Here is a 16124-nt window from a genome sequence, read left to right as displayed (position 1 = left end):
TTCTCTCTGGGTGCGTGTCAGAACTCCCAGCAAGGTGATTCAGCCTGTCCCTGGACCTTCACAGTTGTCCCACAGCAGGAAGGGGGAAGGTGGCAATGGGTTGAACTTGTGAAGGATCGCACCTACATCACTGTCGATCTGTCATAGGTCACACTCTTTGATCGGGGGGGAAGAGATTGACATGAGATGATTGATTCTTTAGTCATTGGTATTATTAGACTTACTTCTGACTTGTTTAGTCACAGTAGCGGAGCAATTCCTCTTTAAATAACAACGCACTACAATCTCGAATCCGAGACTGCATCTAAATGTTACCGTGTGGGTGTGGGTATTGTTGGGTTCTGTTTGGCACGGGAAATGTTTGGCTGTCCCTAGCTGTCGCTTATCCGTCAGGACATGCCGCGATAATAAGTGTGATTATCTGTCACGGTGAAAGGCGAGCGTGTTCCTTCAGTCCCCACTTTGCACCGTGGGCTGAGACAGAACATTCAAAGAGATTCCATTTCAAGCCACTACATTCTGGAACAGTCTGTCTGCTCGCTGCACAACAGAGATTGGCTCCGTGGCTGGGTGTCTGTGTGACGCTCCGGGCTGTGCAGATCCAGACCAAATTTGTCTCCCATTTCCTGTTGGAATGACTAGGAGATTCCACTGGTAACTCTGGCCTCCCATTGGTTGATGGGAGAATTATGGAGGAGGAAGAAGTCCATCTATGTATGCCAACGTTCCATAATAGCATAGCGCTGTCGTTCAGTGGGCTATGCTCGGGGTCCTGTTGGGTAACCAGGCTACACAATAAGGTTGATCCTATCATCACGTTACATTAAGTGATCCCCACTCACTCACAAGAAACATGCAGTTCAATTCAGTCACATTGTAATCTAATTTAGCAGGAAGTTATCTGACTAATGTTATATCAGTTACAGTATTTGTTATCGGATCTATAATGTAATTCTTATTCACAGATCATTCATAAAATCGATCAGTTCGGGTGTGTTTTTAACCAAAGCACCCACTAAGAATACGTTTCCCCCTCGGGACATAATGCCACCCCAGGGACTTTTTAGTATTCTGGAAAATGTATGTTTTTTTGTCTGTCTGGCGTTGTTTGGCTATTTTTTTAATCAGCCACAGACATCTCGAGGATCCTCCTAGTCGTGACATTTCCTCAGCCTTCCCATTAGAATTCCGGAAACGAGTCTCAAGAAGGAGAAGGGGGCCGTTACATCCGCGTGCTCACAAAAAAGACCAATGGTTTTGCCGGAGAAACTGTGGGCTCGGTATTCCCTCCAGTGCGTAGGAAATGGGCGGGCTTGGGGAAGGCTCTGTCACGCTGCGTGGGCGGTGAGTTCGTAGTAAAGGCAAGTTGGCGAGGAGGTATTTAACAGTCTGCAGATCAGCACTGAGGCAGGAGCAACGCTAGCTACAGTCAGAGCATTTCAGCACCACAGCAATTGGACAGCGACCGCATAACAAGCCGACATTATGGTTCTGATCTGGACTCAGTTTGGTGTCAAAAACAAGAATGTTAACGTCAAGTGCAAGGTCCGCCCAATGCACAGGGATGACAGCTCAAATTCCACATCTTCTGGGGTGAGTTACATTTATTTTTTCATAACGTTTTATACTTAAATATTTAATTTTGCGAATGATTGTAGCCTATCTGATCTTATTTTAAGTTATCTGAAACAATACACTCTGAAAGTTGTGTTTTCTGATACATATGTTTCCTGGAAGTCAATGATAACAGAAAGTTGAATATTGGACTGTAATTATCAGAAAATGTTGAATATTAATTGACAATGTGCGATTAAGCTTATATGTTGTAGAGGAGATGCATTTGATAGACACAACAGAGCGATAATGTAACTAGCTATAAAGTGAACGGTAGTTTAGACAATGTACATCTGGACTTGTGTATTATTCATAGCTTAGCTTCATCGTTTAAAAAACAGTCGGCGTTTCTGAGTTGTTCTAGCCAATGGGTGCCCTGAGCGTTTCCGATAGGAGGTCCCGTCAGCATCACGATGCTTACAAGCACATGGGTGCCCCCCTCCTCACGTTTTCAGAATTGTGGATGCACAGTACAGATATCTGCATTAGGGGGAAAGACCCCTGGAGATATGGAGCCTTAAAATGAAATAAAGAGCCTCAGCTATTGGCCGGATTTTCACGTGAGATATGCAGTCTCCAATGCAGTGCCCGTGATTAGATGAGAAGGACGGGAATTGGGTGCATTGTGGTGAACTAATTCGTGTTCAAAGCTCTCTGTGATCAGATCTGATTGACAGCCAATTTGATCTCCAATGCAGCATTGGATGAAAGCTAAATTAAAACGAGTTTCAAATGAATGTACCTACTGGGTCAAATTCCTGAAAAACTGACTCAGCTGTAGCTGTACCCAGGCCATTATCAGAGAGGTGTTGAATGTCACAAAGTGCTGGTGGTTAGCATGCCCTTGCAGGATACTTGTCATGCGCTCTACCATCGAACCATTAATGTAAGACTTAAGGAGTGGTTAAGACGCCTAGCACCCAGGAAGTTCTGCTCTGAACTCAGTCACATTCAGAGTCCTTTCATTCAGCTCCAGCCTCTAGCCCGTGTACTGAAGTGGTCAGCTCCAGGACTTATAGAAAAAGGATCAAAAGCATCATTAGTGGGTGTGACGGCCATAGGGTTCAGGCTTTTCACGTTGAACGGTGATGACGGTTGATATTCACTTATGTCTGAGAGCCGTTCTCCTGTGAGCTGTGCCGTTCTAACGCGTGACCCCCCCTCCTCTGTTCCTGCAGGAGAGCAAGTCCGACCAGGAGGCCCCCTGCCTGTCCATCCAGCCCATGGGGAAGGATTTCTACAAGGTCCTCGGCGTCTCGTCCGACTCCAACGAGGACGAGATCAAGCGGGCGTACAGGAAGATGGCCCTGAAGTTCCACCCCGACAAGAACAGCGAGGCCGACGCCGAGGACAAGTTCAAGGAGATCGCGGAAGCCTACGAGATCCTCACAGACCCCAAGAAGAGGAGCATCTACGACCAGTTCGGAGAAGAAGGTGAGAGGTGCTTCCGCAGGTCTTCTGTCGTCTAAAGACTGGACCTCTAGAGGTTGCCCAGCTGTCGTGTACAAGGGATCAGTGTAGTAACCTTGCAAAGATTCCAACCCGTGAGTCCTCGGACCATGTATCTATTGAATGATGTATGTGAGGAAGGAGTCAGTGATAGCAGTCCTACATGGGTAAATATAGATTAAGTGTTGTCTCCACTGTACACATGCGCTGTAGACACACCACCAACAGATACATTATTCAGCCAGTCAAAAAAAGAAAAGAAAAAAAGGATTTAGCTCAAAACTTCAAAGTGCCAGATTTAAATTTAGTAAGCCCCCTAAAAGTAGGGTGTTAATATGAATGAGTGAGGGCCGGGTTGAGAGTGGCAAGATTAAAGTCAACTTTAAGGAGGGGAGTTTCGACAGAAGTGCTGCCATGGCAGAAAACACAAACTCCGGGAGCTCTAAACTGAAATCTCTTTTTCTCTCCTCTCCTCCTCTGTGCCAGGTCTTAAGAACGGAGGCGGAATGTCCATGTCGGGTCAGACCAACTCCCCTCACTACAGTTACCACGGCGATGCCCACGCCACCTTCTCCTCCTTCTTCCGCGGCTCCGACCACTTTGACATCTTCTTCGGGACGGACGGCGACGGCGAGGACGACCTCTTCAACCCCTTCAGCCGCTTCACCTTCAGCCACGTGGGCGGCGGCCCGCACGGCAACGACGGCCTGCGGCGCGGCTGCCGGCGTCTCCAGGGCGTGGCGGTGATCCAGGAGCTCCTGGTCACCCTGGAGGAGGTGTTCCACGGCTGCACCAAGAGGATGAAGATCACCCGGCGGCGGCTCAACGCCGACGGACGCAGCCTGAGAATGGAGGACAAGGTGCTGGACGTGGTGGTGAAGAAGGGTTGGAAGGCCGGGACCAAGATCACCTTCCCCAGGGAGGGGGACGAGACCCCCAACAACACCCCTGCCGACATCACCTTCGTCCTCAAGGACAAGAAACACTCCCAGTACAAAAGAGACGGCTCCAACATCGTCTACACCGCCAAGATCACCCTCAAAGAGGTAAGGATGTGTGCTTGTGTGCGCATCGCCATCCAATGGATTATGTCTTGTCTATCGGCTTCCGATTTCTCACAAAAGGCAGATTATGCGGATGTCATGCCACGGCGGAAGTGCAGTTCACTGTCTGGCCACAATAGCACAGCAGAGAGAACAGTGTGTTCCCTCGTTTCTCAGTCAGTCTGCCTTCCTGTCCTCTCGCCCACACTGTCGGATCCTCACTTCCACAGCGTCCACCCACGCCTCCCTTACCTCATCAGCCCCTGCAGAGTGAGAGAGCAAGTGGCTAAATATAGCCTCGGTGTCGAACGCCCCCTCACATTGCTCTCTCTCTCTCTCTCTCTCTCTCTCTCTTACACTCTCCTACAGACTCTTCTGTGCCTTTGGCACCCTCTCTCTCTCTCTCTCTGTGTTTTTCTCTCACTCTCTGGCGCTTGCTCTCTCTCTCATCCAACCCACACTAAAATGAGTTTGGCAGGCTGGTAGTCATAGACACCTCTCCTCTCAGAGAGACCCCTCCACCTCCGTTATTGCAGTCAGTTCACCCCCGTCTCTTTCTGTGAGGCACTCATGCTCCCACACAACACCAGGATGTGGAGCCGAGATTAGGGCATTTGTAACACTATAGCTGCCTTGCATAACAGAGGAAAACAGACTCCTATGGGGGTGGCTGCTCCATATATTCTCTGGGTGATGTAACAAGAAAAGCTCTTCAGATATAATGGGCCTGTTAGATAAGACCTTCTCCAGGCGCAGGGCCATTTATGATATATATGGGGTCTGCCAATAGATGTGTTATGAAACCAGATGTTCTCAAATACCTAACAGGTCCAGTACATAACAAGTCTGGAAAGTTGCCTAATCTTCCTTGTTCTTTCTTTCTGTCCTTTCTCCAGGCTCTGTGTGGATGCACGGTGAACGTGCCCACCCTCGACAACCGGATGATGCCGTTGCCGTGCAGCGACGTCATCAAACCAGGCGCCATCCGCAGGCTGAGGGGCGAGGGGCTGCCCCACCCCAAGATGCCTGCCCAGCGTGGGGACCTGGTGGTGGAGTTCCAGGTGCTCTTCCCTGACAGAATACCTCCCCAGTCCCGCGAGATCATCAAGCACAGCCTGGCAAAGTGCTAGCCTGCCTTTTACATACCTGCCTGTTTGCCTGGCTGCCATCAAGGCCATAGTTTCAACTGGTGCAACACTGAAATCCAGTCTGAGCCTTTGCTATTGGTGCTATTGCAACCAATCACAACCTCGTATTGTACTTGGGGGAGCTATTGGCAAGTGAAAATGGACTGAAGATTTGAGAGTGAAATGGAAAGCTAGAGAATGATTAGCTTTTTTTGAAACTGCAGACACTATCGGCATGATTGTTTGACATTTACAGCTCCGTGTGAAGGAGCTGTGTGTTCTGATAAAAGGATTGCTGAGTGTCTGTCTGGAAGCATGCACAGTGTCCAATCTGTCTCTTACATGAAAAGGGATAGGAGCTGTTACTGTATACTACAGGCCTATATCAGGGACTCAGTGTTCTACTCTAATGTGTGTAGACTTCCTGAAACCTGACCAGTAGAATCACGTGAATTAAGTTGTATGTCGTTCATATGACTGCAGTTTTACATTGATTTATTACAATATCAAAAATGTACTTGTGTACAAAAACAGTAAACTTTGTCTCTAAGAGAGATTCCTTTGTCAAATGTTCAATTGAATTATTTGAAAAGTTTGTATATATCTATTAGACTCAGATGTTTATGTATAGGCTAATGTTTATTCAATTCACATGAGGTGCGTGGTGTATCAATAAAAACTTGTCGAATAAAATTCTTTGCACTGGTCATGATCTGGTAATATGGACAGTTCACTACAAGTTACTGTAAACCACAAATGACAGTAAAGAACAACCATTTGCAGTACAATTAACTAAATATATTATGAGATAATGGATTAGAATGGATGAAATGAATAGAACACCAAGATACGAATGAGTTAAACAGAAAATAACATTTGAAAAACAGGAGATAGAGAAAATATAGGATACGAGATAGAATCCCTTACTGCTGGGCGACGTAAAATGACAGCCTGGAATACTACTGAAGGCTTAATCTGGCAGGAGACAATACTACCACAGCTCTCTGCTTCCATCTAGTGGCTTATATAATAATAGAGAGAAGTGTATTCTGTTGTATGCCAGAATGTTTCTGCATTCTCACCAACTACACTGCATCTCAGATAGGAACAGAGCTCAATTAATCAGAATAAATTAACAGGTTACACCTGGTTAGCTCTCCGACATTGGTAGGACCAGGCATTCGTCTGCAAAGCAAAACAAGTTTCTTAACAGGGATTTTCCCTTACCAACATTGTAGTCTAGGCCATGTGTATTGGACATGTTCATTTCAAACGTTGCAGATAGACGTAGACTACACATGAGACCAAACTAAAACATGAAATTCGAGGTTCCTTCGAGGTTCAAAATCCAAGCAACCGTAAATCGCAGAGCAGACTTGCCTAGACCGATGTTGATTGGCGGATCATTAGGCTACACCTGCGTTCACTGGGACAAGGAACCCACATTTCGATTGATTGCAAATGGTTACAATCGAAAAATCGAATGTGATCTTGAATTATAGATACTATTTCTGATGAGATGTCGCAAATAAGCCCATCACCAAACTCAAATCTCGCTGAAGGTTTACCAATCACAAGTTTGACCCTACTTGTTCTCCTTCTTATACCGTGCGTAGTTCTTTTGCTACTGTTGAACTGCCTATTTCTCGGTTACAAATTCCTAATATTATCCAGGAGGAAAAGAAAACGAGAGGATTATGAGAGCACACTTCTACAGTCGACTCACTCGACCCACCAGAGAATCACCAGAATATCTGAGAAACCCTTGTTACCCAATCAGGATGGGAAAAGAACATATTTGTCCATGTCGGAACCAATGTTGGTACCACCCGTGACATCTTCAAGAACCTCTTCACGGGGAAAGGTTGCTTTGGATCCGAGAGGGATTGACTTATTGCGGCCAAGTGGAACGACAGGAGGAGGATCGGGGTCTCTGAGGTCCCCCAGCACAATCCTTGCGACCTCGTCAACAACGCCCAACTGGAGGCCCGACTTGCACCACAAGTCCTGCATGTACAGCAAAAGCAAATGGTGCTGGAGTGCCCCTGTCTTACCGCTTTCCAGTGACTCTGAGACGGAACGGACACACCGTGTGCCCCCCAATACACCATGTGTCACAGAATTAAACAACGCTTTTTCTGGTGTAAGTAGGCTAGCTATGTGTTGTTGAGATGCTGGACCTTAAGTGATCCCTGATATTGTCTCCTTGGAAACACGTTTGCCATCGGCAGGTTGAGTTGGGCCATATGCGCCGCAGCAGCACAATGGAGCTGCAGAATGTAGCGATCGACTCTCCTGAGCACTTGTTTGACAAGGTCCTGTTTGAGAGCGAGTACGCTTGCATCCCCCCCGAGGCTTCCTGTATAGCCGCATCTGTCAACTCCTCCACCGTGGGGCCAGGACTTGACAGCGACTTTGGTGCAAGTGCAGGTATGGGTCTCTAAAAGTAAATTAGCGCTAACACTGTTGACAAGGGCAACAGTCTCATTGCAGATTAAATCGGTTTTGTGCTCCCCACCGGCAACACAATTAAATACTTGTCAGTCCATTCGGCCTACAGCTATTACATCATGCTCGTAATTTATATCATATAATGTCTCTTATTTCTACCATCCATCTTAATGAACTCGGTTTTCTCCCATGTCCTCAGGTGTCTCTCTCCGGATCTTGTCCGCTGACAGCGACGGTCTTTGTAACGGGGCCTCTGCCTCTGCCTTGGAGTGGGATTACTACTACTACGACCCTTGCTACGTCAGACAGAACAACATACCCAAGCACAAACGCCACCGACCTGCAATGCATACCAGGCAGTACTGGGTGTAAGAACGGGGCTTTTTAAGTGTAATGTTTTAATGTATTAACTATTTATTTTGTCTCAATGTATTTATTTTCTAAAAGAAAAACACGTGTTAGCCATAAACCACAATCATTTTAGCACTACCTTTAGTTTGTCATCTTTTAAAAGCACTCACTTTCTTTTTACAGTTGTTTGACTCTCACATATTCACATTATGGTACTTTTCACATCAGGTTCAGATTGTCCCATGTTTTCTGAATGAAGCACTTTGTTCACATATACTTTTAATATCCACTGTTGTTGCCTCAAATGTTTTCGAAACTTCACTGATATCAAATAAAGAATGTATAATACACACCAAATCCTACATCGTTTATTATTTCAGTTTAGCTTCAGAATAATGACAATTAGAAACGCTATGCAAAAGATTTCACACATGGATGCATTTTCTCCAGTTAATTTATTGTTTTCTTTCATACAACTCAATTTTCCAACGTCCCCCCCATCCCCATTACATTATACGCTATATTCATAAAAAATGACAAGTCATAAAGCAATAACCCATCCCCTTTGGGTGGCCAGCGCTGCTCTTTCCACTGGGGAGGGGTGACCCAAACACACTCAGACCCCACCCCAACGAGCCCTCGCCCACCCCAAATCCTTCCAAAGGGGGATATAGTCCTCCCCAGACAGGGTCCAGACAAGCTGGAACATGCTGCCTCTAACACAGAAGATGGAGGACAGGTTTCACATCTCTAAAGAATATTAATAGGATTTTTTTTTTCTTTTTCTTTTTTGTCTTACGTGTGGAATGTGTGTGTATGCGGGTGTGTGTGTGCGCGCGCGTGTGTGTGTTATTGTACAGCTTCACCAGGATGTTTGAGGAGCTTTGGTCCACCATGTGGCAGAGTGTCGGTCCACTGCAGGGTCAGGGGCTTAGCCGTAGAGGTCGTCATCGTTGTCCTCGTTGAAGACGGTGCCTCCGCTGCCGCCAGCTGTGCCCTGGCTGGGCCCCGTTCCAGGCTGGGTGCTGGTGGGGAACCTGTGGACGAGAACACAGGAAGCAGAAGGAAAGCAATCGTTCATAATCCTTGTAACCCACTGGCCGCATCACCAGGAAAGGTGTGAGGTAGCATGCAAATCATAGTCGTTTACTGCTGTGTGTGTGTGTGTGTGTTTGTGGTGTGTGCCGGAAGTTTCAGCTCACCTGAAGCTGCCGAAGCCCCTGCTCTGCTGTAGCGTCTGGGCAAACATCTCGTACTTGCGGATGTCGTTGTCGCTGACGGAGCGGCGGGCGAAGCGCATGGCCTCCTCGAAGTGGTCCTTACGGATCTCAGGCACTGGGTCGTCCTCCTCCACCTCCTGTGGGTTCAGCACACACAAACAGGGAGACGCCACCTTAGAGACTTCCTGTTGACAGCGAGGCGGATCGGCCAAGCCCTCCCCGGCTTCCCCTCATACACCCAGCGGAGTGCGTCGAATGGACAGTCACAAATGGGGAAATGTCGCCGTACAGAAACACACTTATTCAAATCAAACTATAAAAATCGAGATGTTGCACTCTGAAATGGGTCAAAGGTAGACCTCGCTTCATGCCACGGAGTCGCTTCAATCCGGCCTGATTTCCTATCCTCACTTGGGCCCGAGCAGAGGGCGCGACCTGCTCGTGGTTGACAGAGAGTGGACTCACCATGGCAGAGGGGTTGGTCTGCCTCTCCCTCTCCCTCCTGATCTCGTTCTCGATGCTCTCTCTGATGGCCAGCTTGCAGGCTCTCTGGCAGATCTCAGTCAGGTCAGCGCCTGAGAAGCCGTTGGTCATCTTGGCCAGGAAGTCCAGGTCCACTTCCTGGACACGAGACAAAGAGGTTTCACCGCACCAGGTTAATAACGCTCCAGGCACTCTATACCACAACTATATACACCCTAAAGCAATATGACCAATATATGTATTGATATACATAACAACATATGGCTTAACTACATGCTCTTATGGTTCTTCCCTTCGGCACTTAATTTTTGGTTGTTCACAATGTGTGCTTCTTGTTTTGGCTGCCCGCAATGCTTTGGGGCTATTTTGTTGTTATGATCAGTGACCTATGCACTTTAACGCTCTCTCTTGGAAGTCGCTTTGGATAAAAGCGTCTGCTAAATGAATAAATGTAATGTATGAAATAGGGTGACATTTACACAGGGATAACACGCATCAAATCATGACGTCCTTTGACGACACATTGCCTAGCCTAGGGATTGTGCAGACAGCACCTCCTCCCAGGCAGGCCTTGATTGGTAGTTGGTCAGGAGATATGAGAGGGGGATTCAGGACAAGGCCTAAATGAGAACAGTCCTGATGCTACAGCCGAGAGGATACATCTGAACGTGGCAACGTGACTTCCATGTAGCATTTCCTGGCCTGCTGATTGATGCAGTGCAATAACAGTCGACTGAGCGACAGTCAAGGGGTCTTGGTAACCATAGCTAGGGCTGCGTGGGCCTGTCGGACCGCAGAGAAAGCCTTCATCTTAGGGACGCTTGCCTTGGCGATGGGGCTCTTGCGGAGGTTGGCCTGGAGGATGTTGATCCGGCTCTTCTCGTCGGGCAGGGGGATGTAGATGAGCTGGTCGAGGCGCCCGGGGCGCAGGATGGCCGGGTCGATGATGTCGGGCCGGTTGGTGGCGCCGATGATGAAGACGTTCTTCTTGCTGGACATGCCGTCCATCTCCGTCAGGATCTGGTTGATGACGCGGTCGGCCGCGCCGCCGCCGTCGCCCACGTTGCCGCCACGGGCCTTGGCGATGGAGTCGAGCTCGTCGAAGAAGAGGACGCAGGGCGCGGCCTGGCGGGCCTAGAACACAGACGCACACCCAGAGGGTCACAGCTCAGACAGGCCGGATCGTCGTATGTGTAGCACAGACATGTGTGGATCACATATCCTTCCAACTATCATACACTTTTTACTGTTTGTATCTGGAATGAACTAAAAAGGACTGGAATACAGTGCCTGAACCTAAGCCTAAGTTCTGCAAAGGCCTATGGGTTAGGTTACCTTGTCAAAGATCTCCCTGACGTTGGCCTCGGACTCCCCGAACCACATGGTGAGCAGCTCGGGCCCCTTGATGGAGATGAAGTTGGCCTGGCACTCGTTGGCGATGGCCTTGGCCAGCAGGGTCTTACCGCAGCCGGGGGGGCCGTAGAACAGCACGCCCTTGGACGGGGTCATGCCAAACTTCAGGAACTTGTCGGGGTGCTCCACTGGGTACTGGGGTGGGGAGCAGGAGAGCAGTCAAGCAGGATGCTAGTGCATCTATATCACTCAACCTATCCATCAATATACATATATAAATCATCCCAAGAACGGTAATAACCGTTTGGGATCACCGAGGGCTGAAGTATGGAGGCACAGCACATCTCCGGCAGGGAGGAAGCAGACGCGACAGACCCATGTGTGTTTGGGGCAGGCGTGGGTCCTACCTGTACGAGCTCCTGCAGCTCCCTCTTGACGTCCTCCAGGCCTCCGATGTCCTCCCAGGAGATGTTGGGCACCTCCACCACCGTCTCCCTCAGGGCAGAGGGGTTGCTCTGGCTCAGCGCCCACTGGGGAGTGACAGGAGACACGCGGTCGTTACGCCAGGCCAGCCAACGTAAAGTGGCGGCCGCGACGCGTGCGACTTCCCCAGTCCCCCCGCGGGGAGGGCGCGACGGCACTCACCCTGAAGTCGTCCATGGTGACGCACAGGGAGCTCATGACCTCGGCGTCGATGGTGTCGTCCTCCAGGTCGATCAGGTCCATCTTCTTCCTGATGGCCTGCAGGGCGGCCTCGGAGCACAGGGCCGCCAGGTCGGCGCCCACGTGGCCGTGGGTCTCGTTGGCCACCTGGGGGGGGAGATTGCAGCGAGTTAGCACAGGCCGCAAACTCTCACGACACACAGACACGGGGATATCCCTTGCCCATCACCAACGGTGGGTTTGATAACCACCTGCTCGAGGTCCACGTCATCAGCCAGCTTCATGTTCTTGGTGTGGATCTGGAGGATCTCTAGTCTGCCCGTCGCGTCAGGGATCCCGATGTCCACCTCCCGGTCAAAACGCCCTGGGGTCGACAAAGAGTCCCAGTTGAGCCCATCTCTTACACGCAAGGAAAATAACACGCATGATGCCGATGCCTTAGAGGGTGGGCCGTACCGAATCGCCTGAGGGCCGGGTCAATGCTGTTTGGTCTGTTGGTGGCTGCCATGACGATGACGTGGGCCCTCTGCTTGAGACCGTCCATGAGTGTGAGCAGCTGGGACACAATGCGCCTCTCCACCTCGCCGTGTGTCTGGGGGAGGACACCACAGTGAGCAACCAGCAGCAGCCTGGTCATCACGGCCTGGCAAAGCTAAGCTAGGCTGAGCTGAGCTCACCTGGTATAGTACACCATGTACCAGTTAGTGGAGCGTGTTGTTTATCGTTACTTAGGATTATGGTCAGTCCAGCACAGTTCTGAACTAAGCATTTCTGCATGCTTCCGTGAGGGGTTATTTTACAGGACAGGCTATTTATTTTTATTTTTTACTAACTGCATTAACTTCCAACCTTCTCTCTCTTGGGTGCGATGGCGTCCAGCTCGTCGATGAAGATGATGGCGGGAGCGTTCTTCTCCGCCTCCTCGAATGCCTTCCTCAGGTTACTCTCCGACTCCCCGGCCAGCTTGCTCATGATCTCGGGGCCTGATGAAACAGGAAACCTGCCGTTAACAGCCTGGAGTGACATCACTATTTCCACCCAGCGCAGACACTCCTGGAGTCCCTTTCACCCTTTAAAAATCAACATCCGCTGACAGGCTCTCTCTGTGTTTGCTCCCGTGTCTCTCACCATTGATGAGGAAGAAGAAGGCTCCAGTCTCGTTGGCTACGGCTCGAGCAATCAGAGTCTTTCCTGTTCCAGGGGGCCCGTACAGCAGGATTCCCCTCGGAGGCTGGAAGGAACATCGAATGATGAGGAGATTCACAGTATTATGCGAACCGCACTCCAAAACATATTTACATATGCAGCAGGGAGATGACAAAGAACGAGGGAGGAACGGAATGCAAAAGAGGGATGGAGAGAGAGAGCAAAGGAGGGCGAGCGGGCGAAGAGGATAGGCTCTCTCTCTGACCTTGACTCCGATGGCCTTGAAGAGAGCAGGGTGTCTGAGGGGCAGCTCCACCATCTCCTTGATCTGAGCCAGCTGCTTCCTCACGCCCCCGATGTCGTCATAACCCACTTCATTCAGGGACTCCTCCTCGTCCTAGGCACAAACGGAACAACATTCATACAATGCCACACCTCTATACAAAAAGTAGATTACGGTTACATTGGCCATGCAAAGCCACAACAACATTTGACCATTTCATTATCTCACAGGACCGATCCCTCTACAGACCCGAGTGGTTCTAGAACTCTGGTGTCGATTCTTATAGACATACCTCTCTCTTGATTGGCTCGCCCTCACAGTGGATGACTGTGTCAGGGGCGACAATGCAGTAGGGGTTGGGGTCCGTCTCCACCACCTTGAACTCCACTGCACGCATGCCCCCCCTTACCAGGAAAATGTCCCCTACAACACGAGGTAGAAATGTAACTACATAACACTCATCCTCAAAAAAGGTATTCAAAGAGGTGTGTGCTAACACACACACACACACACACACACGCAGCGTAAGCATTACCTCTTCTAATGGGCCTGTAGGCCTCCAGGAAGTAGGGCTTGAGATAGACCTCAAACAGGTTCCCTGTGATGCCCTCCACCGTGTCATCAATGGGCAAGACGTGGATTCGCTTCCCGTACTTGACGTCTGGGCAGGGCTGGATACTGGCAGAGCAAACAGGAGAGGAAACTGGGTCACAGGACTGAAAGGGTTCCCGGAGCTCTAATGAGTCAACTCCACACAGAGGCCTACTTTAGAAAAGGGTGACATCATGCTAACTGGTACCCGGTTCTTTTTACAGGTCAAGTTAGTTGCATTAGCAGCACTGGAGCATTACCATCTGAGAAGAGGCACACACCTGCCACAACCTTAAAATCAGGCCGAGAAGCACTTAAATTCATAATGCTGTGGGTGAACAGCGGATTCACCAAGGAGCACTCCTGCAGTCTTCTTCTCATCCATTTCCCATCCATCAGCACTTACGTCAACATTCTCTCCATCCTCTCCCTTCCTTTCGTCCTCTCATCCTCTCACCTGATGACGTCTCCCAGCCGGACTCTCAGGTTGTTGCGGACAACGCGGTTCATGCGGACCTTCTCGTCGGAGCAGGTGTCGTCGGAGAGCACGATGCAGACGCTCTCCCGCCGCTTCTTGCCCTTCATCAGAACTGTGTCCCCCCTGAACAGCTGAAGCTCATCCATCTTGGCCTAAGGCAAGACAAAGGAACCAGCCAACCACCCGTATTAAAACACTGATATTAGTGCGAAGGCCATCAATGGTGTGTCCATGGATACAATATAAAGGACATGATTTTGAACATTTACAGAGTACCAATACATGACATGCTCTCACCTGGGACAGAGAGACCACACTATTGTCCTCATTGATTGATTCATCCACGATCAAGCGGTTGGGCCTGGTCTTCTGCTTTAAAATTGCAGTGGAAAGGTCATCACTCTTCGATCTGGAGGAGATTACAGAAAAAACGTAGCCTAATTAGTGAGCAAGTTGGGTAAAGTAACTCATTTAACGGTGAATCACACTTAAATGGATCCCATGCTATGGAGGAGTGGGGCACAGAGGCTCAGGTGTTTAGGGATTTAAACTCTTACAGCATGAATGATCGCTTAAACTATAAACAACGAAAAACGGTGTGTTGTCATTCGATTGCTTGCCAAATACGGCCTATCTGGTCTCAAAACTTGAACAAAACAAACAATAATAGATTATAGCTGACTCCGACTTTCAGCTTCAAAGAAACACATAGCAGCTAGTTCGCTCACGGTAGCTTTAGATTAGCTTGCTAGCCTGCCAAGTTAGCTGGCTGCTATGCTGGTGCTGTGAAGGCCCACATGACACAGCAAGAAAGCCGTGGATCAGACAGGGGCTAGCATTAGCTTTTTAACCGGTAGCATCATCTTGGTGGATAGGCAACAACTGGGAAAGTTCGGTTTGCAATAGAATAGCTGCCATAGATTTAGTCAATAGGTCTGATATGTGTTGTTAAGTAAAGTCTGCATCTCAAAGCTAACGGTATACAGCTAGCACTATCGTTTTGCTGGTCAGCGAAGAGAACACCTAGCTAGTTAGCTACCGTTAGCTTGCTAGCAAGGTAGCTGGTTGCTAACTTTGACACAAAGCGAACCATCTGTCATACAGTAGTTTAATGGGCAGCAAACGGACCCAAAAAGTGGCTTTTGCAAGCGACGATAACTTACTCTCCTCCTGAAGCCATGGTGCTCGGCCTCGTAGAAACGATGAAAAAAGTATGGCTTATTTGTCAGTTAGTTAATTGACCTCCTCTCAAATGCAAATTCACCAACTATGAATGCTTCAGTGCTACACCGGCAGCTTGTTCTTGATCGGCGCTGCAGTGGAAAGAGAAATCCGAACGTGAACACCAACGGGCCAATCAGAAGAAAGTCTTCCTTGCTTTCTTCTCCAAGCAACCATTTCTTATTGGTTGTAAAGATAACTTTTTTTATTGGTTCAAATTGGTCGATCACATGACAGAGTGTGTTAATCCATACTGTTTTGATCTCTACATTTATAATTGGTCTTACACCCACGTTCTATTTCACAATTTGTATTGCCTCGATTCATTGTGGACAATTTTGACGATATAGGTCAGTTGTTTATTCACAGGTTAACAAATATACGAACTTAAATGTATACAAGATTCTAGGCATCTAGTGTAAAATACGCGATTGCAATCATTCCTAAATATTAAAAACACTGAACGGCACAGTTTGTTAATTATATGTGTATCTAATGTGCTAAATGTATGATTATTCATTAAGCAGACACTCATCCAAAGTGACCTAAAATAGTGGGATTTCAAGCTGCAACCACTTTAAGGGCTTTAAATACTGAGCTAAAACCTCCCATTTATTCACATCATTCATCATAAAAGATTCAATTGAAAAA

At 48.6% G+C, this 16124-nt stretch overlaps 3 protein-coding genes across 3 annotated transcripts; 2 read left to right on the top strand and 1 right to left on the bottom strand.

The window, feature by feature from the left end:
• The first annotated feature begins 1417 nt into the window (after positions 1-1417).
• On the top strand, positions 1418-5368 carry LOC146236128 (dnaJ homolog subfamily B member 5). The gene is made up of 4 exons (XM_084687932.1): positions 1418-1593; positions 2793-3048; positions 3550-4109; positions 5003-5368. Exons 1-4 carry the CDS (start codon positions 1486-1488, stop codon positions 5234-5236), a joined length of 1158 nt encoding a protein of 385 aa, XP_084544058.1. The 5' UTR covers positions 1418-1485; the 3' UTR covers positions 5237-5368.
• A 1242-nt stretch (positions 5369-6610) lies between these two features.
• On the top strand, positions 6611-8178 carry hwa (huluwa). Its single transcript, XM_084687933.1, has 3 exons — positions 6611-7376; positions 7465-7663; positions 7884-8178. The coding sequence occupies exons 1-3, from the start codon at positions 6753-6755 to the stop codon at positions 8054-8056; spliced, it is 996 nt and encodes a 331-aa protein (XP_084544059.1). The 5' UTR covers positions 6611-6752; the 3' UTR covers positions 8057-8178.
• A 293-nt stretch (positions 8179-8471) lies between these two features.
• On the bottom strand, positions 8472-15572 carry LOC146236126 (transitional endoplasmic reticulum ATPase-like). The gene is made up of 17 exons (XM_084687930.1): positions 15416-15572; positions 14550-14661; positions 14232-14404; positions 13719-13861; positions 13476-13606; positions 13166-13297; positions 12883-12985; positions 12604-12737; positions 12211-12346; positions 12006-12118; positions 11737-11901; positions 11499-11621; positions 11074-11286; positions 10564-10872; positions 9721-9876; positions 9238-9392; positions 8472-9072 (listed from the first exon to the last, which is right to left on the bottom strand). Exons 1-17 carry the CDS (start codon positions 15430-15432, stop codon positions 8967-8969), a joined length of 2421 nt encoding a protein of 806 aa, XP_084544056.1. The 5' UTR covers positions 15433-15572; the 3' UTR covers positions 8472-8966.
• Positions 15573-16124: the final 552 nt, after the last annotated feature.

The sequence above is a fragment of the Hypomesus nipponensis genome, chromosome 22, assembly GCF_054491055.1.
Source record: "Hypomesus nipponensis isolate SF chromosome 22, ASM5449105v1, whole genome shotgun sequence".
Taxonomy (NCBI): domain Eukaryota; kingdom Metazoa; phylum Chordata; class Actinopteri; order Osmeriformes; family Osmeridae; genus Hypomesus; species Hypomesus nipponensis.
This window is presented reverse-complemented; position numbering and strand designations above follow the sequence as displayed.